General features: G+C 47.9%; 2 protein-coding genes and 1 non-coding gene across 12 annotated transcripts in view; 2 read left to right on the forward strand and 1 right to left on the reverse strand.

Annotated features, from left to right (window-relative positions):
• The window catches only part of PKNOX2 (PBX/knotted 1 homeobox 2), a 292,403-nt gene extending 289,728 nt beyond the window's left edge, over positions 1 to 2,675 (forward strand). For all 6 annotated transcript variants that reach the window (XM_070457344.1, XM_070457349.1, XM_070457347.1 and 3 more), the window contains one exon: positions 517 to 2,675. In XM_070457344.1, the coding sequence (XP_070313445.1) occupies positions 517 to 743 (227 nt within the window). In that variant the 3' untranslated portion in view covers positions 744 to 2,675. The remainder of the gene's footprint in view (positions 1 to 516) is intronic.
• An 11,404-nt stretch (positions 2,676 to 14,079) lies between these two features.
• The window catches only part of FEZ1 (fasciculation and elongation protein zeta 1), a 42,284-nt gene continuing 29,711 nt past the window's right edge, over positions 14,080 to 26,652 (reverse strand). For 3 of the 5 annotated variants that reach the window (XM_070457350.1, XM_070457351.1, XM_070457352.1), the window contains 5 exons: positions 25,262 to 25,605; positions 24,209 to 24,289; positions 21,896 to 21,971; positions 17,476 to 17,541; positions 14,080 to 14,436 (listed from right to left, as the gene is read on the reverse strand). In XM_070457350.1, coding sequence (XP_070313451.1) covers positions 14,420 to 14,436; positions 17,476 to 17,541; positions 21,896 to 21,971; positions 24,209 to 24,289; positions 25,262 to 25,605 — 584 coding nt within the window. In that variant the 3' untranslated portion in view covers positions 14,080 to 14,419. Of the gene's footprint in view, positions 14,437 to 17,475; positions 17,542 to 17,632; positions 17,710 to 21,895; positions 21,972 to 24,208; positions 24,290 to 25,261; positions 25,606 to 26,652 lie in introns of those variants that run through there. The other 2 variants (XM_070457354.1, XM_070457353.1) reach the window with 2 other exon arrangements.
• Positions 16,106 to 16,178, forward strand: TRNAG-CCC (transfer RNA glycine (anticodon CCC)). The gene has a single exon. It is a non-coding gene; the product is annotated as a tRNA-Gly (tRNA).

The raw sequence follows: 26,652 nt of genomic DNA on the forward strand, positions 1-26,652 counted from the left end.
AGCCACGAGCCAGGCATTTTATAGCTTGGCATGTGAAGCTATCTCTGTGTGGGAAGTGGAGTGGAGGTGTACACGTGTGCATGCATACCTTCACGTATGCATGCATGTATATGGCTGTGAACCAGTTTCTATGTGGTGGGCAACAGTCTTATAAGGCAGAGTGGAAATCAATAGATTCTGAGCCAGACTCACCAGGGAGAGAAGCTCAGCAATATCATGCCTGACTGTGTTGCTTTGAGCTAATGACTCAACTGTCTGAGACTATTTCCTCCTCTTTCGAGTGGGGATGACAATACCTACTTACAGAATTCTTCGAAAGGCAACAGTGTCTGCCACACTTGCACAGAAGATGGCAGGAAGTGGTACCCAGGAGTGCTGCTGCCTGGGATGGGGCAAGGGGTGGCTGACAGGTGAGTGGACGGGAGACTTCCCACCAGGGAACTGTCCAGCGTAGGCGCTCACCACTCCATCCACTGGGGCTCCCGGGCCTGATCCTGGCCTTCTTCTCTCCCGTAGGGTCCATCAGCCTGGACAACCTGCAGTCCTTATCCTCCGACAATGCCACCATGGCCATGCAGCAGGCTATGATGGCGGCACACGACGACTCACTGGACGGGACGGAAGAAGAGGAGGAGGATGAGATGGAAGAGGAGGAGGAAGAGGAACTGGAGGAGGAGGCGGACGAGCTGCAGACAACGAATGTCAGCGACCTGGGCTTGGAACACAGTGACTCCCTGGAGTAGCCGAGCCGCCCAGATGGCACTGGTCACCGAGGGGGAGAGGAGCGTCATCAGGAGGGCTTCAGAGTGGGGGGGAAGGGGACGGGGCAGGCAGCACAGAGGAAGTTGGGCCCTGGCTTCCCGGAATCAGTAGCTGGAGGAAATGCACAGGAAACACCCGCTCCTTCCCAACCACCAAGCTTCACCGAGAACCCCGGCCCCACTTCCCTAGGACTGCAGAGGACTCGGCGTGGCAGGGCCGGTCGAGCAGCCTGGACGGAGAGGCAGGAGTGAGATCTGGACTCACCACATCCCTGAGGACAGAGGGCACCCACGGCGCCCGCCCACTGAAGGACTTGAGTCATTTACAAGCCCCGCGCTGGGACATGGGTCAGTGCTGTTCATGGAGTGAGCCTCTGCCAGGGAACCGAGTCAGGAGGAAAGAGACAAAGTGGGTCTGGGCTCCACCTCCACAGGGTCCTCAGCTATTTGAGAGACATTCAAGGGCAGGAGGGAACCGGAATGCATGACCCATGGCTGGAGGGAGAGGGGGGCCAAGGCATTACATCCTGTAGAATAAGATGGGACCTGGATTCTCTAGGGCTCCCCTTGGTCCTCCAAGGCCCATGGACTTGGTAGAGGGGGACGACAGCCATTAGAGCTTTCTCTCTCTCTCTCTCTGTCTCCTGGAAATCAGTGGTAAGCTGGTGAGCTCAAATTATAGGAGGTTAAATGGAGGCCCTTCACCTGGGTTGGCTCCAGGACACAAAGAGATGGCAAGACCTGGGCTAGGAGCCATATCAAGGTGACTTTGGGGACCACAGCTGTCCCCAGGTGGTCAGTGGTATCTTAGCCCAGATGTCCCAGCCCTGGGATGGAGTTCTCCAGACGTTCCACACCTTCCATGGGCTGTTGGAGAGGGTGGAGCCAGGTTAGCTTGGCAGCTGTCCACCCCTCCCGCCCCTCGCCATTGTCCCTCTGCCCCAGGCTGGCTCCACCAGCCTTCGTCCTCTCTTCTTCGCTCTATCCTTCCGAGAAGGCAGAAGAAACTTTGGAAAGAAGCATCCAGCCCAGGGGGAAGCCAGGGGTTGGAGAAGGTGCTAGCTACATCTCCCTTCCCATCAATATCCAAAGTGTGGGGGAGGTGCCCACCCACCCGCCTCACTGTTCCACACACCATCCCTACCACAGCCCTGGAGGAACCTGGGCTCCGCAAGGAGGAGGAGTCTTCCCACCATCTGCCCTGACACACAGCCCCCACCCCAACCCCCAGGCCCCCAGGATTGGCACCCCGGCCTCCTGTTCCCTCCCACCCCTACGGCTGTGAACCACAGGACTGATCACACGTGTGTTTTCCATTGAATTTAATTTAATGGACTTGCAGCTTCATTTGTCAGTTGTGCGTTGGCCATCTCCGGCAGCGGCAGGATGTGAGTTGGCTGCTGGGCTCAACTCAAGGGCCCCCTGCAGGGCCCTGTAAGGTGGAGCAAAAGGATGGTGGCTTTCCTGAGGTCTCCCTGAAATGAATGTATTTCTTCCCCCAAAAGAGCTGATATTTAATGTTTTAATAGGGATTTTTGAGAAACAAATAACCTTATTTATAATCTGGGTGATCCAATCATTTTTTTACTCCCTTTTGATGCCATAGGTAGAGGAAAGTCTAGCTTTTTTGGCGTGAGACTTTTGCAACGTGCAGTGGGATAAAATACATTTCCTGTTCTGCTTCATTTTTCTTGTTCACACACACACACGCGCGCGCGCGCACACACACACATACACCCTTCCACTTATCACTTTGGACAGGCATCCCACCCCACACACTTGCACACACGTGCCCACACATCCTCCTCCCAGCCCCCCTCCACCTGCCTAATGTTATGCAACCTCTTCTGATGTATCCACCAAACCAGTACTGAATGTGGCCGAGTTTTCAGTAAACCTTATTACCTACTGTAATTCTGGTGCGTGATTCTCTTTTCACGTGGTTAAGGGTCAGGGGGACACTGGACCAGAGGAAATTTGGAGGCCTCAGCATAACCCTTGTTCACTCGACTGCCCATGAAAGGGTCCAAGGAAGAGGGCTTTCTGGATGTCCTCAGTTTGCCAGTCTGGGGAGGAAGATGGCCAATTTGGGCACAATCACCGCAGAGGTATCTGCTCTAAGACAGAGAGAAGACGGGCAGAGGCTCTGCACTGCCCTCTCCTGGCAGTCTGCTGTCATAGCAGGGAGCTCAGAGCTCGGTCCCCTCTTCCACCTCGCCCAGCCCTCAAAGACCCTTGCTTATCCCACCTCCATCCAAGCTGGTGCCACCACTGCCCATCCTCCCACCTCACATGCCCCCCTCGCCCTATCCCTCATGTGAAAGGTCCCAGGGATCAGGAAGGATAGGCAGTCTTGACTGCCACATTGAATCCAGGAGCTGTGTTCGGAAGGGAGCCTGCCCTTTGAACCCCAGAGTTCAGCGCTGTATTCCCTGGGGCAGGAAGAATTTGAGAGGCAGCTAATCTCCCTGACTAAGTGAGAGGCAGTCTTGTTACTTTCATCCTAGAGGTTTCCTTACCTGGGCCCTTTGCTGAGATGTCCCGGCATGGGTTTAGAATTCTTCGTTCCCATTGGCAAAGGCTGGCGAGTTTATGCTTAACTGTGGACACCCTCTGGCCAGGATGAAGATAGGAAAGGGGGAGATTCCAGAGGTGAAAGGGTAGGTAGCCGTCCCCTGGGTCCCCGCCCTCCCAGAACCGAAACCCTGGCGACATCTGGAAAGTGCCACAGACCCCACCTCTGGGCAGCAGAAAAAGCCTAAAGCCACGGGAAAATGACAGCTGGAACCTCACCCCCGAGAGCCAGGAAGATGGCTTTCAAAGCACTGATTTCCAAGGAACAAATTTTTCCCCTCATTCTGGTTTAGTTTTTTAAATTATGAAAGTATGATAACACATTTACAGGAGACTTGGAGAATACAGAGCAAAGTTACATATAGTTCCACTATATATGACAATTATTTTTTGAAGGAGATAAATTAAGATTCTTTTTAGTTGGAGTTAAGGAGCACACTCTTAAGATATAGCCAGCTTAGTCTAGGATGAACTCCATGTTATACTTTGTTAAAACGGTTTCATAATGTGAATTAGTATATAAAAGCCTCTGAAAGTTCCTACAGGAAAGAAAACTGTTTAACGTGTTCCCCAAATGTATTTATCTTTTGTTTTTCAAGTAATTGATAATCAATCGTACTAGCATTGCACAAAACGCATTTTAGGAAACACACCGCTGAGAAATTATGTAATAGCCTGAGCCCAGCCTCTCCCACCCCTTCCTAAGTTTTTCTCTCAAGTTTTACCATCTTTTATACAAAGCAGCTAACTAAAAAGTGGTCTCCTAAATCATCTGAGACGTGGGTGGTTGTGTTGTGAGAAAGCAGCAACCTCTGTCTGCGCTAGACCCCAACCCTATCCAACCCACGGAGATGTCTCGAAGTCCATGTGGAAAGAAGAGAGATGGGACAGCGTGGGGTGGGGATGAGGAAGATCTCCTTTATCCTCAAGACAGAGCTGTGATATCCAGGCCCTGGGAAACGTTCAGATTGAATTCTGGCCCCAACCCCCCAAACCCATCAGGGATGACCTGATTGGAGATTCCTGCCCAAGGAAGTTCATGACTAGAACTTAATTCCTGGACCATGTGACCTCTCTGCTGCCTTGCACATGACCAGATGAGGGCAGTGACTGTCACAACACAGCCAGCACGGACTCATTCAATCAAGTATTAATTGGGCACCACTCGGTCCCAGGCAGTTTCAGATATTGAGACTACCACTGAGATCAACGAAGACACAGTTCTTGCCTTCAGGGAATTCACACTCTAGGGGAAGATTGAGACTGAAAGAGAACTCATCATATCCTCATAATGGTTGAGCTATGACCATATCCTAGACAATAACCTCCAACTTGGTTATTCAGAGCTGCAAACAGGAGACACTTAGGTCAAATCCAGCTTACAGTCATGTTTTGTTTGGACCATGCATTGTTTTGGAAAATTTGGGGGCCAACATTTAAGTCAGAAGTTTGCACGTAAAATGCAGATTCCTGATTTCTCTCGAAAAATCGAGCAAAGAGGCAACTTAGGACCTAGATTCCCACCCAGCCACAGCTGACGGTAGTTGAGTCACTGCAGCCCCTGACAGTGTGGCCTCCAGGCTGTCGTGACATTGGCCACTCACACGGTCTCCCAATGCGAAGCTTGAGGGTCAGCTGCTGTTTGCTACTGGGCTGCCATTCTTCGGTTGGCTCATTGGCTAATTATGTTTTCTCCTCTCTTTTTCCCTTTTTTTGCCTTTCCCTCCAATATTTGAGCAGTTGTCTTTGAAAAGGAAAATTGGGGCTTCCCTGGTGGTCCAGTGGTTAAGACTCTGAGCTTCCAATGCAGGGGGTATATGTTCCATCCCTGCTTGGGGATCTAAGATCCCACATGACCTGCAGCCAAAAAAATAACAACAATAAATTTTTTAATTAAAAAATAAATAAAAAGGAAAACATATCTCTATACCCATTGTTCCATCCAGAGTGAGAAAGCAAGATAATCCAAGAGGGCTCTGCATTTAAAAAAAAATGGGAAGAATATATTTGCCTATGGAAGAGAAGAATCTCCTACCTTTAACTGCAGAGGTACCTGTGTCTTATAACCAGATGCTTTCAGTCCTGTGTCACCTGCCTGCCTGGCCTACAGGGGGAGTCGTGAGCCTTGGGGCATAAAAGCCACCGGGGTTGCTTGTGCTATATGCAGAACAGGTCGCACAACGACTAGATCGTTCCCAGATTCTGATCAAGATGCTGAAGACTTTGAGAAACACTGCTCTTGGAAAATCGCCCTCAGCTGTCTTTTAGAAGTGCCTTGCTTTATAGCTGCTCCCATGAATTTCCTTCTGCTAAACACACTACAACCCCCTGAGCCTGTTACATCATTCAGTAAGCATTCAAGGATGGCTACTATGTGCCTGGCATCGAATGAGGGACAGAGGGTGATTCAACTCTGCAGAGCATCCCGGGGCAAGGGTCACAGAGGACTGGCAGAAAGAATGCCAATAGCATCAGACTCCACACGTTTTTATGTGCTCGTGTGCTCAGTCACATCTGCCCCATGGACTGTAGCTCTCTAGGCTCCTCTGTCCATGGGATGTCCCAGGCAAGAATATCGGAGTGGGATGCCATTTCCTTCTCCAGGGCATCTTCCCGACCCAGGGATCAAACCTGCATCTCTTGCGTCTTCTGCATTGGCAGGAGGATTCTTAACCACTGAGCCACCTGGGAAGCCTCATATGTTTCCATATTTCTATGGTGCTGTCCTATTTTTATCCCTCAGACCAGGCAGATTTTTTTTTTTTGGCTGCACCATGAAGCTTGGGAATCTTAGTTCCCCCTTCAGGGATCAGAACCCCGAGTCCCCTGCAGGGGAAGCATGAAGTCTTAACCACTGGATGGCCAGGGAAGTCCCCAGGCCGATTTTATTATACCACTGTCAAGTATACCTTACACTTTTATATTTCTCAGCCTCTCTCTGGGCCAATCTCATTTAGCCCCTTCGCAAATTAAATGCATCTCATTAAACCAAACCCATTTAGGACAATGCCCTTCAGGTGTGTGCATCTTAGTACATCTTTCATTTTAAGACAAGTGTTTGATTTATTTTTCATCTCATTACACTCTTTAAAATTATGTGCATCTCATTACTCAGTGCACTGAGACGACTTATTTCAGGTGTAGACATTACACCCAGTATTATCAGGCAAGAATTTTTTTTTTTCATTTCATTACAAGCCTGACAATTTATGTACATCTCATTACAATCAGCCGTTTAAGACAATTCCCTTCAGTTGTGTACATCTCATTATACCTTTTCATTTTCAGATTTTTTTTTCACCTTATTACACCCAAGCATTATCCAGAGCACTCACATCAGATACGTAGTTTTCTCATCCACCTGTTCTTTCGTGAATTTCCGGGTGGTTGTTCCCCCAATGGTACTGCAACATTTTTATGACATCAGACTCATGGAAGGCCAGCTCTGCCCACCTGCGGGCCTCCCATGGCTCCTCCGCAGCGAAGGAAGAACACTGGATTCCCCAGGATTCGGGGGAGACTCTGGCAATACCCGCCCTCACACACAGGGACCAGCTAAATTCACTTCCTCGCTGGTACAGAGAAAGCGAGAAGGGACGGTCGCTATGTTTGCCTTCAGTGGATCTTCTATATTGTCTTACAGACGACAGTACCTCGGGTCCCCAGCATCTCCCGGGGGTGCTGCTCCTCTGTCGGCAGCCCCCACGCTTCCAGAGAAGCTGAGACCACATCACCACCCAGGCCCCCAGCAGCCAGGCTTCTCCATACTTCCTGCTGCCCTTTTGACTGTATGGTGCTCGGTATCCACATGGGGTCAACCTTTTGGAAGGAGATGAAATAACCCAGCCACTCTTGTGATGAAATTCCCTAGCACCTCCCGGCCCAAGGCCATCTTCATCTCTGACCCCTTCAACTCCCAAACTTGGGCTACTCTGCTGAGTAGTAGAATTGCTGAGGGGGCACCTTAGAATTGCTGAGCAGGTTTTTGGAGGTGCAGGCACCCCATTCTATTCTCGAACTGAGAGCAGACCCTCCAACGGTGGGGCCGAGGTCAGTGCATTTTGAATAGCAACCCAGAGATGCCGAATCACTGTCTCACCCAAGCCTGGTTTCAGAAAAAGCTCTGCGCCAGTCGCTCTGAGCTTGAAAGAGCCTTGTGGCCCTCAGAACTGTCCCCTCCAGGGGTCTTTGCAGGTGACAAGGATCCAAGCCTAGAGTGAAAACAATCGTTTCTCAGTCCCGGAAAGGGAACTAAAGGTCATTAAACCCAACTTTCTCACCCTCTGTGGGAACCCCATCCACAGCATTGTAAATTGTCATCCACCTTTACCATCCACATCAGCCACGGAACCCAGTGTCTCCCAGTAATCCCGGCAACCTCCACCCTTCGAGCTGAGAGCTGCCCTCTGGCGGCAGGGGGAGGAAGCGGCGGTCTTCCAGCCTTAACCACCTATGTGAGAGATTGCAACGCCTCTCCCCAACCTCTAGAGTGAAAGTTGTGTCGGACTCTTTGCGACCTCGTGGACTATACAATCCTTGGAATTCTCCAGGCAAGAATACTGGAGTGGGTTGCCACTGCCTTCTCCAGGGGATCTTCCCAACCCAGGATCAAATCCAGGTCTCCCTCATTGCAGGCGATTCTTTACCAGCTGAGCCACCAGGGAAACCCAAGAATCTGCCTGCAATGCAGGAGACACTGGTTCGATCCCCAGGTGGGGAAGATCCGCTGGAGAAGGGATAAGCTACCCACTCCAGTATTCTTGAGAAATCAGGACATGATCCAGCTCTTTGCTTGTCTCCTTATGCAGGAGAGCCCAGAGGCCCCAGGTTCTAGAATCAGATGGGCCACCACTAAGCAGGATTTAGGGATCATAAAGGTTGGGGTGGGGCTGATTTCAGGGGAACAGGCCACACCCTGTATTGTTTTGGTCTTGTTTTCAGGCCTTCTGTGACCACTGGATTGAAAAAATGATGAGGCTCAAGAGGCCCTAGGGCTCAGTTCTTTCTCTTATGTTTCTTGAAGTTTACCAGCAAAAATAAAAGTCACAATTTATCGAGCACTTTGCCTATATGCTATATACTGTAAATGATTCAAAACAACCCTGAGAGAATTACTGGTATTATTGCTAATATTAATATTCCCATTTTTAAAATAAGGAGATGTGTGCATGCTAAATCACTTCAGTCATGTCCGACTCATTGCAACTCCATGAACTGTAGCCTGCCAGGCTCCTCTGTCCATGGGATTCTCCAGGCAAGAATACTGGAGTGGGTTGCCATGCCCTCCTCCAGGGGATTCTTCCTGACCCAGGGATCAAACCCGTGTCTCTTATGTCTCCTTCATTGGCAGGTGGGTTCTTTACTACTAGCACCACCTGGGAAGCCCCAAAATAAGGAGATAGAGAAATTAAATTTTTCAAAAATTATTCAATGAATATGTAGCAGAGCTGGGATTTGACCCCAACCCTCAAACCCACACTCCTTGATTGAGATAATTTGCCTCCTGAGCTTTGGCCTGACCAGGGTTGAGCTTCAAGGCCAAGGGAGGAGACTCCTCTGGTCCCTGAATTCCTTGGAGGTCCATGCATCCCTGCATCTGCCTTTACTTTCCTCCTCTTAGTTTCCAAGATGAAACAGCCTTCAAAGACATGGGGTCCAGGACTTCCCTGGTAGTCCAGTGGTTAAGACTCTGTGCTTCCAATGCAGGAGGCGCTGGTTCAATCCCTGGTTGGGGAACTAAGATTTCACATGGTGCACAGTGCAGCCAAAGAAGTTTAAAGAAGTAGGATCCAAACCTTAGCTGCTTCTCCTGCAACAGATCATCTGCCCACTAGTCCACTGGCTCCCACTGGAACCATTTACATTTGGGAGGAGGGGCAGGACATAAACCCTTAAGAAATTTCTCTGCACACTTTTCTAGTAGAGATGGATGTGTGAGATCAGTGATCTGAGTGATGACCGCAGACCTCCCTCCCTCACTTCTGGCCTCTGTAGATGATGCCCTCCTCCCGCCCCCGTCCTGTTTTGAGGGCAAGGTCAGACTCCTGGGTTTTTAGGCTGGAATACCGAGGGCTTCCCTGCTGGCTCATCAGTCAAGAATCCACCTGCAATGCAGGAGACCCAGGTACGATCCCTGAATCTAGAAGATCCCCTGAAGGAGGAAACGGCAACCCAGCCCAGTATTTTTGCTTGGGAAATCCCATGGACAGAGGAGCCTGGTGGGCTACAGTCCATGGCACTGCAAAGAGTCAGACACAACCGAGGGGCTGAGCACGCAGGCACTGAGAATAAAGCCAGGTTGAAAGATGGAAGAAGGACAAAGAGACGGGAGCTTGTCTCCGGGAGAGAGAATGGAGCATGGAGCCTAGACGAAGTGGGGGAGGCTGCTGAGAGCAGAGGGCAGGCCTGGGGACCCCAACATGGTCAGGTCGGGAATGCTCTAATCTGAAAAACAAAATGGTTCTGTTCAAGGAGGAGGGGAGAGAGAAGAGGAAATACATGGGACTGGAGGACAGACCCCTGGCCTTTCACTGACTCCCCTCTCTGGTTCTGTGATTCATTTTCCTGTTCTCTGGCAGTTGGAGAGTGAAGAGAGAACCAAGACGGGGACTCAGGATAGAGGAAGGAGAGAGAGGGAGGGAAGGGGAGAGAGAGGGGGACTAGATGTGCTTGTGTCTCTGGGGTTTTTCAGACAAAGCTATTATCAAAATGCCAACCAGCTCCTGCCTGGCTGATTTGCATATTCCATGCTGTGCTCTTTGAAGCAGGATGAATATGCATGAGGGCCTGGGTGGGGGTGTGGAGCTGCAGGGCTGTGGGCTAAGGTTGCTCATTGTTCTTTTAAAAGAAAGGCATTAATATGAAGCCAAGCACCTTCCTGGTCAGCAGAGTGGCCTCTGCGTCCGCCTCTCTGGTGAAGAGAGGAAAAGAGCAAAGCTGAGGCTCGGACAGAAAGACGAAGGACTCTCCTCTCATCCTCCCAAGAAAATAAATAATCAGGCCCCAACAAGAATGCGAGTGTATCTTCTCCAAGAGCAGCATCTAATTACTCTCCCCTCCACGCATACTAATCGTGGAGGCTGGCCCTGGTGAGAGTCACCTCTCCTGGCTCTCTTAGAGATCTTAGATCATCTTCCAATTCAGGCTTCTGCAGAAGAGGGGTGGGCCCCGGTGGCCCCTGCTCCTGGCCTTTGGTGATATGAAGTGCTCTGCATAACGGGGCCATGGGAGGAGTCCCTAGGACACAGTGGTACTCAAAGGTCACAGAACAGACTCATCACATCCATAGGGACTTGGCTCATCATTCATCTTAAGACATCCAGAGGAGCGCACCTTCTTGGATTTTTCACATCTCTTGCCTGATCTCTAAGTGAAGACAGTTCTAGTCCAGATAATACTCCAGTGCATAGGCAAAAGGTTTATTTCATTTAAAAAATCCAATTTATCCCACAAAACATATTGCCCCAACACCCTTCCCTTTGGGTTTTCTTTCTGAGATACCCCATCTGTCTCCCACACTGAAGCAGAGGCACAAGATGAGGGAGTGTGTGGACAGTCCATGTGGACAATAGCTTGTCCCCACAGGGTCACTGTGGCTCAGCTGGTAAAGAATCCACCTGCAATGCAGGAGACCTAGGTTCGATCCCTGGCTTTGCAAGATCCTCTGGAGAAGGGAAAGGCTACCCACTCCAGTATTCTAGCCTGGAGAATTCCACGGACTGTATAGTCCATGGGGTCGCAAAACGTTGGACACAACTGAGCAACTTTCACTTTCACAGGATCATTTGTTTCAACTCTACACAATTGAAGGTTGGCGTCAGGCCCCACAGGGACATTTCCTCAAGAAGGCTGGATCAGATTAGGCTTCGCAAACCCACATGGAGACCTTTAGCTGATGGAGACAAGCCTCGGTAAAGGAGCCCGCTGGCCAGACCAAGTCCTACCTGCCAGGAGGGCACTCTGCAGGACTTGGCTCCCCAGTGCCCTGGCTGAGGGTGAACACCCTGGGTGGACTTGAGTTTTGCCATCCAAACTGACTGGGGCCTGAAGAATCATCTGCCCTGGGACGACTCCTGAAAGATGAGGAGAGGAGAAGTGGCCGCGTGTGCAGTCACGTGTTCATCACACTGTTCACGCTTTCCGGGTTCAGTCTTTGAGAGTCAGGGTTCCAGCAACTCTGAAAGTGTCTCTGAACTTAACACAAACACCAACTGCCTGGAAATCGCACTAAAATGCAGCTTCCAGGGACTTTCCTGGCAGTCCAGGGGTTAAGACTCCAGGCTTCCATGGCTGAGGGGACGGGTTTGATCCCTGGTCAGGGAAACTAAGACCCCACGTGCCTCCTGGCATGGTGAAAAGGAAAAAACCTGCAGCTTCTGACGGGGGTAGAGGATGGGAGGGTGGGGGATTGGGATCTGAGTTCTTTACATTTGTAATAAATTCCTAGACATTGTCTCTGCTGCTGGGCTGGGCCCCATGTGTTGAGGAGCAAGGACAGAGGAAAAAGCGATGCAAAACCAGAGGCCGTGGATCTACCTTCCCGCTCAGCTCCTGATGTGGACCACAGGCAAGAAATGGCAGTCACTGCTCCCACCCCTCCTCCTAGACTCACCTCCTCGGAGATGGAGCATCTCCTTGACACTTGAGATTTATTTTTAACTGCCAGCAGCTTTGATTAGCTTGTCACTGCTGCCTCAGACACCTGCTGGCAGGATAAATTGGGGGAAAGGAGTGGCTGACCCAGATATGACAAATCCGAGGAGGAAGGCAGGCTCCGGGGGAATTCACTGCTCCCCAAGAGCTGGCCAAGCATGCACTGTGCTAAGGACCTCACCCTGCCCGTGGCCCTTTGCCCCATGACCATGGCACCAGGGAATGCAGAGCTGCAGGTGTCCCTTTTGTCAGAGCTCCGGTACTTAGGCCCACGTGCTGAGCCTGAGCATCTGTACAGCTGCCTCATGCTGTTTCCATTTTCCCGTAGTGGCCAGGGCACTGTCCACGTGGAAGCCCTGCTCTGTGTGGATGCCTGAGCTGGAGAGCTGCCGGCAGTGGGGCGGTTTCCCCGGCGGGTCCCCCCTCACCCCCAAGGGAGACTGCTACTGCTCTGTAGCAGAGCTCCTAGAAAAGCTGAGCCCCAGGGAGTGAGAGACAGAGAACCAAGGATGCCTTCTATTGTCACCTGCATCCATCTGTGACCTTCTATGGAGATGCCCGTGTGATGAAGCACAGCTTTCCGTGTGGCATACAAACGCCAAACTCCTAAGGAGGGGTGGAGATCTAGGTACATAAGAGGCCAAGGTACCAAGCTGACTCCACCACTTTGAGCGTCTCTGCTTCTTGGTCTCCTCACCCGTCAATGCTGAGATGCAAGATAATTTGTCAAGGTGATTATGCCACTGGCAGGTACATAGCAAGTACTTGAGAAAAGTTTTTAAAGACAGAAATGAAACTGTGCAATTTGCAGAGAGGTGGATGGACCTAGGGATTGTCATACAGAAAGAAGTCAGAAACAGAAAAACAAATATCTTACATTAATGCATACATGTGGAATCTAGGGAAAATGGTGCAGATGAACCTATTCATTGCAAAGCAGAAATGGAGACGCAGATGTAGAGAACAAATGGATGGACACCAATGGGGGAGAAGGGTTGGGAAGGACTGGGAGGTTAGGATTGACATATATACACTGCTATGTATGAAGCGGATGGCTGGTAAGGACCTACTGTATAGCACAGGGTGGGGGTAAAAGTCCTGTTTGTAGGACATATATGAAGTTAACCTTCAAAATGTATTCCAATATATATTAGGTGCAAAGGCTGTTTGATTCCACTTATACCAGGTACCTTGAATAGTCAAATTCATGGAGTCAGAAAATACATGGGTAGAAGCCAGGGAGCAGGAGTTGGGAAGGAGGAAGGGGAATGAGGAGTTGTGTTTAATGGGGACAATTTCAGTTTAGGAAAGTGAAAACACTGGAGAGTTGGACGATGGTGGTAAGAGCCACACAACAACATATTGAGTTCAATATGGTTAAAATAGTAGGTTTTATATGACACGACTTTACCACAATAAAAAAGGATTTTTTTTTTAAAAGATGGGACTGGGGAATCCACCAGAATTAGTACCATTCAAACCAGAAGATGGAAGCTGAGGCAGTTCACGTTGTGCCGAAGCGGAGCCCCTTCCAGACACAAGGACAGCTTTCACCTGCCGGCCGGTCGCGGCTGGCAGCTGCCTGTCACCGATGCCAGGGACAGCATGTGGGAGGCAAGGGCCGCGGCGAGGTGGGGAGGACACAGACAGCGAGAGGACACCAGGGGTCAGAAGGGGCGGTCAGGAAGGCAGCCGCAGCCCCCCGCCCCAAGAGAGCCAGCAGAGCTCAAGCCCTCCAGCCCTCAGACCTCGGGGTGTCCACCCGGCCATCCCAACAGGAGGCATCAGAGCCGCCCAGCTTCCCGCTAAGCCTCACTCTCCATCTGCTAACTTCCCAGTCTCCTCCCCAACCAGTACTTCGCATAGCACCTTGTGGGGCTCCCTCTTAGGAGTCTGTGGACAGCCTCCTCCCTGTCTGGACAATGGCAGCCCCACCACGACCCACCAAAGCGCACAAGAGGTACCACCCCATCCCCTAACACCCCACCGCTGCCGTGGGCCAGAAGCCTCGCATCGAGGCAGCGACAGGTCCTTTCTCTGGAGGTTTGCACCAGAGCGCCGAGGGATACCACACGCCAAAGCACATGAAGCATACTAATTAAATGAAGGTTTATTTCAAAATTAGTCTTAGGGTGGAAGCTGTTTTTGAGGGCTGGAGCCAGACTACATCATGAGCGGTGACAGCATCTGCCTCCCTCCGACACGGCTGGAGAAGAGGCGACATCACCAGCCCTGCCCGACGGTCATGCATCCAATGGTTACTAGGACTAGAAGCCAACAGCAAAGGACCCCGCGCATTTGCTCATGTTTAATCCAGGTTAAGCTATACACGTTTAAATACACGGCGGAGGCTACGTGGTGTCATGCAGTCCCTGCGGTGGGATGACGCTTGCTCAGTGACCTCCGCAGCAAGGCTGCCCCCGAGGGCAAGGTTAGGTGGGACAGAGCACTGGAAAGAGAAGAGAGAGGGCTCGTCAGAGCAAGTGTGGGGCCGGACCTCCCAGCCCATGGTGGCCCTGACCTCTCGCCAGTGTCCTGAGCAGGGAACCACCCGCCCCCTTAGAACCAGGGAAGGATGGCAATCACGTGTCTTCCTTCTAGAAGGAGAACGAGCCACTGGTAGGTGGTGGTTCAGTGTACTGATGAAGTGGGTCTTCTCTGCTGTCCAACCGCATTGGTTTGAATCCTGGGACTGGCTGTTATTAACTACGACCTTCGGGAAATAACTTCTAGCACCTGTGTCTGTTTTACTTCTTGTATACAGTGGCCTCTGCCTCTGCCCAGCCCACAGGGTTGCTCAGAGGCAAACAGAAAGTGCTCACAAATGTTAACTAGTTTTATACATTCACTGACATTTCAGCGGATCGTGAGAGGTAAAGTCTAGCCTTTGGGCTCCCAGACTTATAGAACCCATTTCCACAAACCTCCTTAGAGAAATGGGATGCTCTTTTAAAACCTTTTAAGACTCAGAAAGAAAGAAAAGAAAGTGAAGTAGCTCAGTCGTGTCTGACTCTTTGCAACCCCGTGGACTGTAGCCCACCAGGCTCCTCCGTCCATGGCAAGTATACTGGAGTGGGTTGTCATTTCCTTCTCCGGGGGATCTTTCCGACCCAGGTATCGAACTCGGGTCTCCCACATTGCAGGCAGATGCTTTAACCTCTGAGCCACCAGGGAAACTCTGTTGAGCCTAAATTCATCCTGCCAAAATTTAAGATTCATCTTTCTGATCCTTACAGAACAGTACAGCTCAGAGGTTCTAAACTGAGGTCCACAAGACTTCAGAAACTGCACCCAAGGTTGTCTGTGCCTATGGAGCAAAATCTAATCAGAAAAAGGATCTGGACCATGAATGACCATCAGTGGAGAGTGTTACAGGGCTGATGTTCGTGCCCTCTACCCAAGAATTCACGGTGAAGCCCTAACCCTCAGCTATACTTGGAGATGAGCCTCTGAGAAAGAAGGGTTAAAATGAGGTCATGTGGGTGGGGTGCTGATCTGCTAGGATTAGTGTCCTTGTAAGAAGCAGAACAGAGGCTCTGGCACTCTCTCATCACAGAAGAAAGGCCATGTGAGGACATAGCAAGAAGGTAGCTGCTTGCAAGCTGAGAAGATAGCCCTCACTATAAACCCAATTTACTGGCCCCTTGATCATGGACTTCAACTCTCCAGAACTGTGAGAAAATTAATTTCTGATGTTTAAGCCACCCAGTGGTATTCTGTTTTATCAGGCTGAGCATACTAATATAGATATTAACATCCCCCCAAAGAAAGACAACCGGATGGTAGGTGTTTCTTAATGGAAGTTCCCAACCACTGATACACTAATGCTTTCCAAAAAACTGTGGATGCGAGGGTGCTGAGTCCTCTGGCCCTGCCCGGGCTGGTCTGGTGTGGATACTCTGAATGTGTTCAGCCCTCTGGCTCCACTGGACAACAGGAAATGCAAAGGGTAGAAGAACATTAAATGAAACCATGAGGGTGAAACTACCAAGTAAAAGCTGGAATAAGGAAATTCTATGGATCAAATCACTTGGTTTCTTTATGACATAAAATTCAAAGAATGTGAGCGATGAAGGAAAGGGGAAACTGTATATATATTAATAGAGAATTAAAAGACATCCTTGGTGGCCCAGTGGCTAAGGCTCTGCACTCCCAATGCAGGGGGCCCAGGTTCCATCCCTGGTCAGGGAACTAGACCCCACATGCAGGAACTAAAGATTCCACATTCGGCAACTAAAACGCGGTGCAGTCAAATAAATAAAACGAAGAGATTTAAGAGAAACATTATGAAATTGTAATGTATGGAACTTCTTTGGATCCTAATTCAAAGAAATAAACTGAAAAAATTTTACAGGGACATCTGAACACTGATTGAAGAGTCAAAGATACTTGGGGACTGCGGGGGTGGGGAGGGGGCAATGCGCATTGCATGAGGGATCTTCGTTCCCCAACCAGAGATTGAACTCTTGCCCCCTGCAGCGGAAGTGTGGAGTCTTAACCACTGAACCACCAGGGAAGTCCCTCAAAGATACTATAAAATGTTTTATTTTTCTAGTTGTGACCATGATCTCATGATTATGTTTTATAAATGCATACTGAAACACTTATGGATGAAAAAAGATATAATAGTTGGTATTTGCTTCAAAATAATATGGAGGGGAGAAGCTAGGTACGGTTATAAATGAAACCAAATTGGCCAGGAACTAATAATTGTTAAAGCCAAATGCTAAGCATGTGACGGTTCACTATCCAGATGTCTCCAGCCTCCAAGATCTAATGCCTGATGATCTGAGGTGGCGCTGATGTAACAGTAATAGAGATAATGTGTACAATAAATGTAATGCACCTGAATCATCCCCACACCATCCCCTTCCCCTCCCCCTGGAAAAACTGTCCTCCACAAAACTGGTCCCTGGTGCCAAAACCACTGGGTACCACTGCACTACACCATTTGCTCTACTTTTTCATATGTTAAATGAAAGATGAAACCAAAAATTATGACCCATAATGAAAGATGAAACAAGAAAAAGCTGTAAAAGGATGTAGCTAATCATGTCCCTAGTTTGCTGCCTTTCAAGGAGTCGAAACTGTTAAAGGTATCCTGAGGCTTTGTTTTTGCCAAGTAAACAGCCCAAGCTCCACAGAACTTTAACAAATAAGCTTTTTGTACTGGTTTGGCTGCTGTTCGTGTGGAGTCGCTCTGGTGACTCGGGGGTGATGGAATGTCCTCCTCAGGCCTCCTAGCAACATCCGAAGGCAAGGGCCCGCTCACAGTTGTCCACGGAGCTCCCCGGCCCTGCCTGGTCTGGCCCGGTGTGGAGGCTCTGGGAGGCCCACGGTGTGGGCTCTGAGCGTCCAGCCAGCAAGCGTCCTGGGGAAGGGGACCGGGGGTCACTTCTGCTCCTGGAGACCCAGGCTGCTCTTACCTGTTAACATGTAGATCCGGGCTGCGCTTACCTTTTAACATGTAGATCCAGGCTGCTCTTACCTTTTAAGATGTAGTCCGTCAGCAAAGTGGGAACCTTCTCATTATCCTCCTTCATGGCAAAGAGAACTGGAGGGAGGGGAGAGAGAAGAGTCAAGATGAATCCGGGCACAGAGCTCACTTCTGGGCCAGACGATCCACCAACCCAAAGACAGTGAGAGAGCAGTCAAGGAAATCAGACACTCGCTGAGTGTTGAGCAAAGTCTAGACGCCTCTTCAAGAACCAGCGTTCACCTGCTGGTGAAGGAGAAGACATCAAAAGAATCAGGGTAGCCCTACTGATGAACTGACGTCCTCTTCTTTTTTCTCTTTTAGTCTTTCCTTTTTGTATGCATGTGCTCATCTGTAATTTCCCCATCACCTATGAATTATGTGTCTTTAATGATCATAAAAATAAAGCAATTGAAAAAAGGAATCAACTTTCAGATGCAATCCAAATGTTAAGAATAACAGCTGTCACACTGCTGAAATTCTGATGAATCTGTCTTTAAAGACATCCTACTCATACAGATATTATTAGAAAAGTTCTCACCTCCAGTTTATTAAGAGCAAATGAATTTAATTCAACAAATATCTTCTACTTTATGCTCAGTACAGTGCTAGAATTTGTGGAAATGCAAAAGTATTGATGACTTTAAAGGAGCTTACAGACTTTTTGTTGAAAAGGGATATGAACCACATATGAAGCAAACAATAGAAAAGTGATTAAAACTTAAGGTTTTTTGTAGAACAGATTTTTCTGTTATTAAACTAAGAAGTACCTTCTCATATTCATTATTCATGATGCAGAAGTCAGCTCTGTAAAAAAAATCCTTCAAAAAATATTAATATCTGGACCTTGTTTATACTATCAAAAAATGAGTGAAGGGAAGGGAGCATCCAACAAGACATCTCATCATCAATAGATGTCTTAAGTAAACTCTGGTATATGCTATCTATGCCATCTCAAACAGCTTCATAAAAAAAGATAGATGAGTATGTATACAAGACACACTTATCAATGAAGAAAGGAAGCTGTGGAACTTAGTATATTAATTTTAAAAGAGTAAATAATAAATGTTAATATTCATAGAAAAAAATCTGGAAGAATGTGCATAAAACTAAAAAGCAGTTACCTCTGAGCATGAGGCCCCAGGTGATGTTCTCTTTGGCATCATATCTCTATAATGGCCAGATTTTTTCCATGAGCATGTATTACTGTTTCTTTTCCACTGGATACAATAATCTTTGCACTTAATTTCATTTTTTAAATTTTTTATTTTATACTGGAGTATAGCCAGTTATCAATGTAATGTGATAGTTTCAGATGGATAGTTTCAGATGGACAGTGAAGGGACTCAGCCATATATATACATGTATCCATTCTTCCCCAAACTCCCCTCCCATCCAGGCTGCCACAAAACATTGAGCAGAGTTCCTTGGGCTGTACAGTAGGTCCTTGTTAGTTATCCATTTTAAATATAGCAGTGTGTACATGTATTACTTTTTGCAAGTGAAGAAAACACTGACAATCAACTGGCCCTGACGGCTGAGGTCAGGAGGCAACTTGACAATGGAGGGACTCCCCAGTCCATTCCCAGGTCCTGTTCTCCATTGATTATCTTGAAAGTGAAAGTGAATGAAGTCGCTCAGTCGTGTCCAACTCTTTGCGACCCCACAGACTGACTATAGCCTACCAGGCTCCTCCGTCCATGGGATTTTCCAGGCAAGAATACTGGAGTGGGTTGCCATTTCCTTCTCCAGACTGATTATCTTTAACAAGTTGCAAATCAGGGTCATGGAAAGTGAAAGTCGCTCGGTCGTATCTGACTCTTTGCAACCCCATGGACTGTAGCCTGCCAGGCTCCTCTATCCACGGAATTTTCTAGGCCAGAATACTGGAGTGGGTAGCTGCTCTCTTTTCCAGGGGATCTTTCCAACCCAGGGATCGAACCCAGGTTTCCCGCACCGAAGGCTGATTCTTTACCATCTGAGCCACCAGGGAAGCCCACTTGACTCCAAAACTCAGGAGGGGGCAGGAAACGGAGCCTGACGATGGCATGAGTCCACGGCCAGGTCCAGAAAAAGACCAGACCTCAGGCCATTCAGGCAATGGTTTGTTTTATTTCCTCTGTATTTTTAGACATGGATTCATTTCAACATAACAGGCTGAAAATATGTTGCAGCTGGGCATGCGAAGACTAAAATAAATGCTGCCCACCAAGAAGATAGCAATAAAAATACAGTAATTGCACTCAGCCCAGCCAACATGTGATGAAGGTGGTCTCCCAAATCCAAAATTTACAAGAACTGTCCAGTCCCCAGAACCTGTCTTGGGCCTATGTTCTTGACTCAGAAGTATTCACAAACCCATACACGGATGTGCCAAAAAAGAGACCTCTCATAACATCCAGGAAAGTTGGTATTCGGGGAAGTTGGCAGGTTTTTTTTAAAGGAATAAAATATTGGAATGTGGTATGTCTATACGACAGAAGAGAGAGCCATAAAAAGAATGTTAACCAAATGTTAACTGATGTGACTAAAATCATGATATGAAATTTAATAGCCTGTGTAATCCAACTATGTGGGAAAGACATAAAATACTATGCCTGAAAAACACCATATAGTAACCACAGTGAAGCGGGGAAGAAGCTATTTATTTTCCTTTATTCACGTTTCTATGTTTCCAAAGTATTCTAAATGATGGATATACTCTAGCCCTGATTTTTTAAATGAACTTGAAAAGTGTACACAAACCACTGTTTCTTGATTAAAATGAAAGGATTTCACGCTGAATTCCTGAATGGGTATCTGTAATAAATTTATAGCTCTTTATTTTTTAAAAAAAACAGCATGACAGAGTGCTCTACATATATCAACCTTCATAATTTGTCCAAATTATTTTCCAAATGCTTGCTGCTTGTGAAAACACAAACACCTATAAATGTCAGCTCGTTTCTATCTGCTCCTATTAAAAAAAAAATCTTAGTGCATATTTATGCAAATAAAAGAGCTTCAGATGAGTTAAGAGGAAGCTGATGCACTTTGAATTTAAACTTCCAGGTTCTCAAGGACGTGGTATCCTCCTCTCTATTGATGGAGGCAAGATTACCACTTATCAGAAACTTCTTTCGTTCTCCAAAGTGATAAAAATGAAATCTTTGGGCACCTTAAGCAATGGGCCCAGGAGGTATCTACCTTCTTCAGCCAAATAGATGAAGCCCCCCTTCCCTCCCCTTAGGCATCAAATAGCCCTACCACGGCCCATTCCCTCTGAGGCAGCGCAGCAACGGCAGGCATCCTGGCTAGTGTGTTACTCAATTCAGAGCACAGTTGCCAGGGTGATGGATGGCCCTGTGATTTACCAAGCCCTTCCTCACCTCTCAGCCTAGGATTTTTCTCTTCCTAAAAAATCAAGCTGACACTGATGGCTAACACCCTGTGCCCCCAGCCCTTTGGGGGTTGTAGTGTCTGATGGATATCGAGAGATTTTGCCTAAAAAGGCTCTCTATCACAGGCTGTTTTCTCCAACAGCTCTGAATGTTTGTTAATATTACTTGACAATAGAGTCATGGCCTGGGAGGAAAACCAGACTCTATTCTCTCCCATCAGCCTTACCCCACCCAAGAAACCTTGCTTCTCATTAAATACAGTCAGTCTGTTAGAAGGAGCTCCCTGCTTTGGGAACACAAGGCAACCTCAAACTGCAGGCAAGGCGGAGAGCGCACAGCCTTGAGATCTGTGGGCGAACCACAGAAAGTCCCCCGCTCAACCTCCTCCATCAGCTCGTTTTTTCTGGCAAGTCTCTTCCCTTCCAGGAACCAGGAAAACACAAGGCAGCTCCTAGTATCACTGAAGAGCTCTTTAATTCTGCCACATGTAGGGGACATGATGCAACGGTGTGGAGCACATTTTGATCCATTGAAACTGCACTGTAATATTTAAAACAGATAACCAACAAGGTCCTACTGTATAGCACAGGGAACTCTGCTCAATATTCTGTAACAACCTAATTAGGAAAAGAATTTGAAAAAGAACAGATGCATGTACATGTATAACTGAATCACTCTGTTGTATATCTGAAATTAACACAATAGTGTTAATCAACTGCATTCCAATATAAAATAAAAAGTTAAAGGTGGGGGTGGAAGGGAAACTCAGGAAGGAGGGGAGATATATATATATATATATATATATATACACACACACAGAGTATATATATATATATATAGTTTTATATAGTTATGAGTTATTCATATTGTTGCATGGTAGAAACCAATACATTTTAAAGCAATTACCCTCCAATTAAAAATAATAATAATAGTAATAAAAATAAAAAAGAAACTGCCTTGGGGAAACCTCAGGCCCGAAACAAGGGTAAAACTCACAGGGCAAGGGGGACAGAAATGAGCAGTTGATCTGGCTGAGAACGGGAGGAACTCACTGTTAGTCAGCATCTGGAGGTCTTCCACTGATGGGGGCGAGGCCTTCTTCTCATAAGGGATGACTGTGTTCAGGTACTAGGAGACAAACAGGGTGTGCTGCACGTGACACAGAAGCCCCATTCCCGGGGCCGAGATATGGGTTGACAACATGCATGGGAACTGGGTTTTTCTCTAAAAAACACGCACTCCATCAAATTTTATGTTCTCAACAACACACATGACAATGTGCACACCATTGCTTCAGGATTTCCCCCCATCTTTGGAAAATGCCTCTTTTAAAGGAAGACTTTATCATAATTAAGATTTATATAATTCTCACAAAACAGTAGGATACAAATTCTCTATGAGTTCCCATAGACTATGAACCAGGAGACACTGGAACATACCCAGGGACATAAAGCAGAGTGCAAAAATGCCATGGTCTAAAGGTATTGAAATCAAGAGAGTCTATTCTATCACCATGGGATTATGTTAGAAATCAATATCAAAAGATATTTGAAAATAACCCCCATATATTGGTTCATAGTGCTTTTCAGGTCTACTATATCCTTCTACTTTTCTATTTATTCTATTAAGTTTTGAGAGTTTGATATTGAAACTCCAACTAAAAATCTTAATTTATCTACTAAAAAAATTGTTATAATATATAGTGGAACTAAATGTAACTTTGTTCTGTATTTTCCAGGTTTCCTGTAAATATGTTACCATACTTTTGTAATTTAAAAAAATAAAAAAGAAAGTAAAATTCCCTCTCACCAAAAGTAAGACTTGATCATATTAGCCAGGAAAAGGGTCCCTCCACTCCAACTAATAAAGTCTTCTGACACTAGAAACTTTTTGATTATATAGGAATACTGGTGAGCTTTTGGTCCTCCAGGCTAAAAGCAGAGAACATTCTATGGGCATATGATATTTTCTTCTCCTTTGCAGTGCAACTAGAGAATGAATGCTTTCTCTTTTGTCAAAATGACCAGTGAGAAAACCTCAACTCCGCCCAGGGTCTGGGATGTTGGATTTGCTCCCTCTGGTGGAGATGAGGTGCTCCTACAACAAAATCATCTTAGTGACCAGTGGGCTATCCCAAAACACTGGCCAGAGGGACCTGGAAGGTTCTGAGGGAGCCTGACATCACGATTGAGAAAAGTTCAAAACCACGAGTCTTGCGTTTTAGACGTGGTCTTGCCACTAGCAGTGTGGTCTGGGGGAAAATTGCCTAATCTCTCTAGGCCTTGGTTCTACCTCTGTGAACTCAGGGGACCAAGTTACATGTTCATAAAATCTCTTCCCGGGAGAGCTCCAGGAGACGGTGAAGGACAGGGAAGCCTGGTATGCTGCAGTGCATGGGGTCACAAAGAGCCAGACATGACTGAGCGACTCAACAACAACAAAAATCTCTTCCCAGTCTGCAGCTCCAGAATTCTAACACTTAGGATTCAGCCACAAACATGCCTCAAACATACACAGATTTTGTGCATGATCTCAAAAGTGTCTTTGGACACACCGACTTTCTCTGTTAGATTATGAACTCCAAGAGGGCAGGACCAGGACTCACTCATCTATGTACTGCCTGGGGGCCTAGCAACAGAGCTCAAGACATGGCAGGCACCAGACAGTCAGAAATGCAAAGCATTTCTCAGGGAAGTAATTGATTAAGTGAAGCCAAACTGGAGACCCCGCAGTGTGGGTTACAGTCAGCAAGGCAGCTGAAGAGGCAGTCTTGGTGGGACTGGCTCCGCTAGGAGCCCAGGGTACTTGCTAAGTCGCTTCAGTCGTGTCTAACTCTGTGCAACCCTACAGTCGGTAGTCTGCCAGGCTCCTCTGTCCATGGGATTTCCCAAGCAAGAATACTGGTTTAGGTTGCTATTTCCTCCTCCAGAGGATCTTCCCAACACAGGGATCGAACCTGCATCTCTTGATCTCTTGTGACTCCTGCATTACTGGCAGATTCTTTACCGCTGAGCCACCAGGGAAGCCCAGTGTGGTAGAGCTAATTAAGCTCTTGGATAGCATCTTTCCTGAAGCGGGATCTCCTTTAACGCCTTTTGTTCTGAAAGCAACTGAACTCACAGTTCTACAAGGAGTGTTGCATTTTCACCATGCCCTCTAATACTAAAGTTCAAAAAACCATTTGCCTTTAAAAAGACACATTCTGCTTCTCCTTCCAATGGAAGAAATCGTTAGGACATCCTCCCACCCACCCAATCTGCCCCCATGCCAGGATAATCCTAGTGCGTCCCCATCCCCCAGTCTGTTGAAGAGACCAAGTGGCAAGAGTCTAGGAAGGAAACTGGGAGCAGAGAGACGGGCCATACCTGCTTGTCACTTCCCGAGGGGCCGAAAGTCTGGCGGATGCCACTCTGCAGGATGTTGGAGATGCCTTCCATGCTGAAGCGCTGGGGGAGGGGAGCGAGACTCAGAAGGGCAAGTGCTTCCCGCTCATATTCATCGCCCCAGGACGCCCGTGTCCTCACTAAGCTATCCAGACCTGTCAGCATCCACACTGTCACAGATTAGGGCCCCGGGGTTTTATAAGCAGAAAGTAAGGGTAAAGACCTGGGCTATGAGACAGGCCAACATTTCAGCCTGCGCTTTGCAAGAAGAAATAGAAGCATCTCAAAGACTCTTATCTGAGTAAGTCCCTCGGGTGGTAAGACCCACCCCCTCACCTCACCCAGGCACTCCTGGGTTTCCTCATTTCAGCCTCTGTTACATAAATAGAAAAATAAAGCAGCACAGGGAAACTTGGACAGATGACAATGAAAATGTCTCAGGGAAGAAAACAAAAACAAAATGAGTCATTGGGAAGGACGGATGTGAAGCACCTGTCCTCATCTAGGAAGCTTTTTCCAAAATGCACATGGCTGGGGCCCCATTCAGTAGGTCTCGGAGAGAACTCAGGAATAGGTATTTTGAGAAATCTCCTTAGACGATTCTGCTGAGCCTCCCTGATTGAGAATCACTGGTTGGAAGAATCTGGGCAGTATACCAAGGTGTCAAAATTTTCAATCCTGAAACACCCTAATGACCTCCTAAAGAGATGAGTCAGGACTATAAACTGTGCTAGTAACAGGGACTCTGAACCCAGAGTCCCAGGGCACAACTCCACTCAATCCTAAATACCTTTGCCCCACTTCCTAGGGTCTTGCCTATTAAAGCACATAGCTGTACTCATTTCTCTTCTAGAGTTGCATCCTGTCCCCTTCAATTAGACCGGGTGTCCTCTGGGGGCACAGAGGAGATGAGTGGGCTTTTCTCCCTATCGTGGCCCCGCTGCCTGCCAGGGGGTCCTGCGCAGCCATGGCTCAGGGCAGGTCCGTCTGGGCCACAGCCAGGCACCCTGGTCCTGGCGCCGGGGGTCCTCTTACCTTGAGAGGCATCTGGCTTCCCTTGTCCATCCGGCTGTTCTGCAGGCTCAGCCCTTTCTCTTTCCGCCTCTTCTTCATCAGTTCCCGCTGCTCCTTCTGCTTGTTCTGCACCTCAATGAGCACCGTGATGAAGGAGTTCTTCACTTCCTTCTCGAACTCCAGCTCGTCCCGGCGGGCCAGCTGCTGCACCAGCTCCTCCGAGAAGTCTTGGATGGCACCCTCTACTTGGTCCAGGAGCTCCATCAGCTCAGACCCAGACATATGCCTCAGGCCTGCAGGGGAAGACGGCCCTGCAGGGTCACTGCCTCCAGCCCACGGGAGAGGCTCCCAGGGCCCAGAAGGACCTGCATGATTCAGATGCATGCCAGAAGGGAGGGCCAGTTATGGGCTGTGAAAGAAAACATCATCTCGGGGAAACAATGGGGAGAAAAAAACCAATCCCTGGGGAGACCTGTGGACTCTGTCTACAAAAATGCAGGTGGACAGACGTGGTGTTTGATTACTTGATCGGTCTCCCTAGTCTTCCTCTGTCTCTATAATATTCCTCAGGCTTCCTAGATGGTGCCAGCAGTAAAGAATCCACCTGCCAATGCAGGAGACACAAGAGAGGCTGGTTTGACCCTTGGGTGAGGAAGATTCCCTGGAGTAGGAAATGGCAACCCACTCTGGTATTCTTGCCTGGAAAATTCCATGGACAGAGGAGTCTGCTGGGCCACTGTCTATGGGGCCGTAGAAAGTCGGACACGACTGAGTGACTGAGCACATATAATATTTCTCATGTGAAATGGGTCAAGAAATGGGAGAGAGGGGGACATGAAGAAGATTTTGACATTTGGGTCGAAGACCAATAGAGAGGTGGTGTCTATTCCCAAGACCTGATCAAGACAGAGCCGATAGCAAAAACAGGCAGAATGATCTGAGGCCTCTCTATACCAACTGTCCTGTGTCACAGTGTATGTGACAAAAATATGTGAGACGTGTAAAGACAGGCAACACGCATGGAAAAACGAAGCCTGGCCTGGTGGTACAGAGTCTTCTGCTACTGTCAGAGAAAAGAAAACGGAACCTGGGATAACAGGACACAGATCCCTTTATTTTAAATCTTATCCCCTCCGACTTCTTCCTTTAAAGTAGATTTGGGAGCATCTTTTCGAATGCCCTCCTTCCTAATGGCATCTTTTGTTTCTTTTACATCAGAATCCATTCTCCTCTCTCTTTCCATTCCCTGCTCTGCCCGGGGTATTTGCTGACTTACTTCAACCTTCTCCTTTAATTCACTCTTTGGAGATGTCCTCCTCCTTCTGTTTTTGCCATTTCACTCTGCGTTTCAGCTATTTTCCCCAGTCTTTCACTGAGCAGTTCTGTGTATGGGACCTTTGTGTGGCAGAGAA

The sequence above is a fragment of the Odocoileus virginianus genome, chromosome 28, assembly GCF_023699985.2.
Source record: "Odocoileus virginianus isolate 20LAN1187 ecotype Illinois chromosome 28, Ovbor_1.2, whole genome shotgun sequence".
NCBI lineage: Eukaryota > Metazoa > Chordata > Mammalia > Artiodactyla > Cervidae > Odocoileus > Odocoileus virginianus.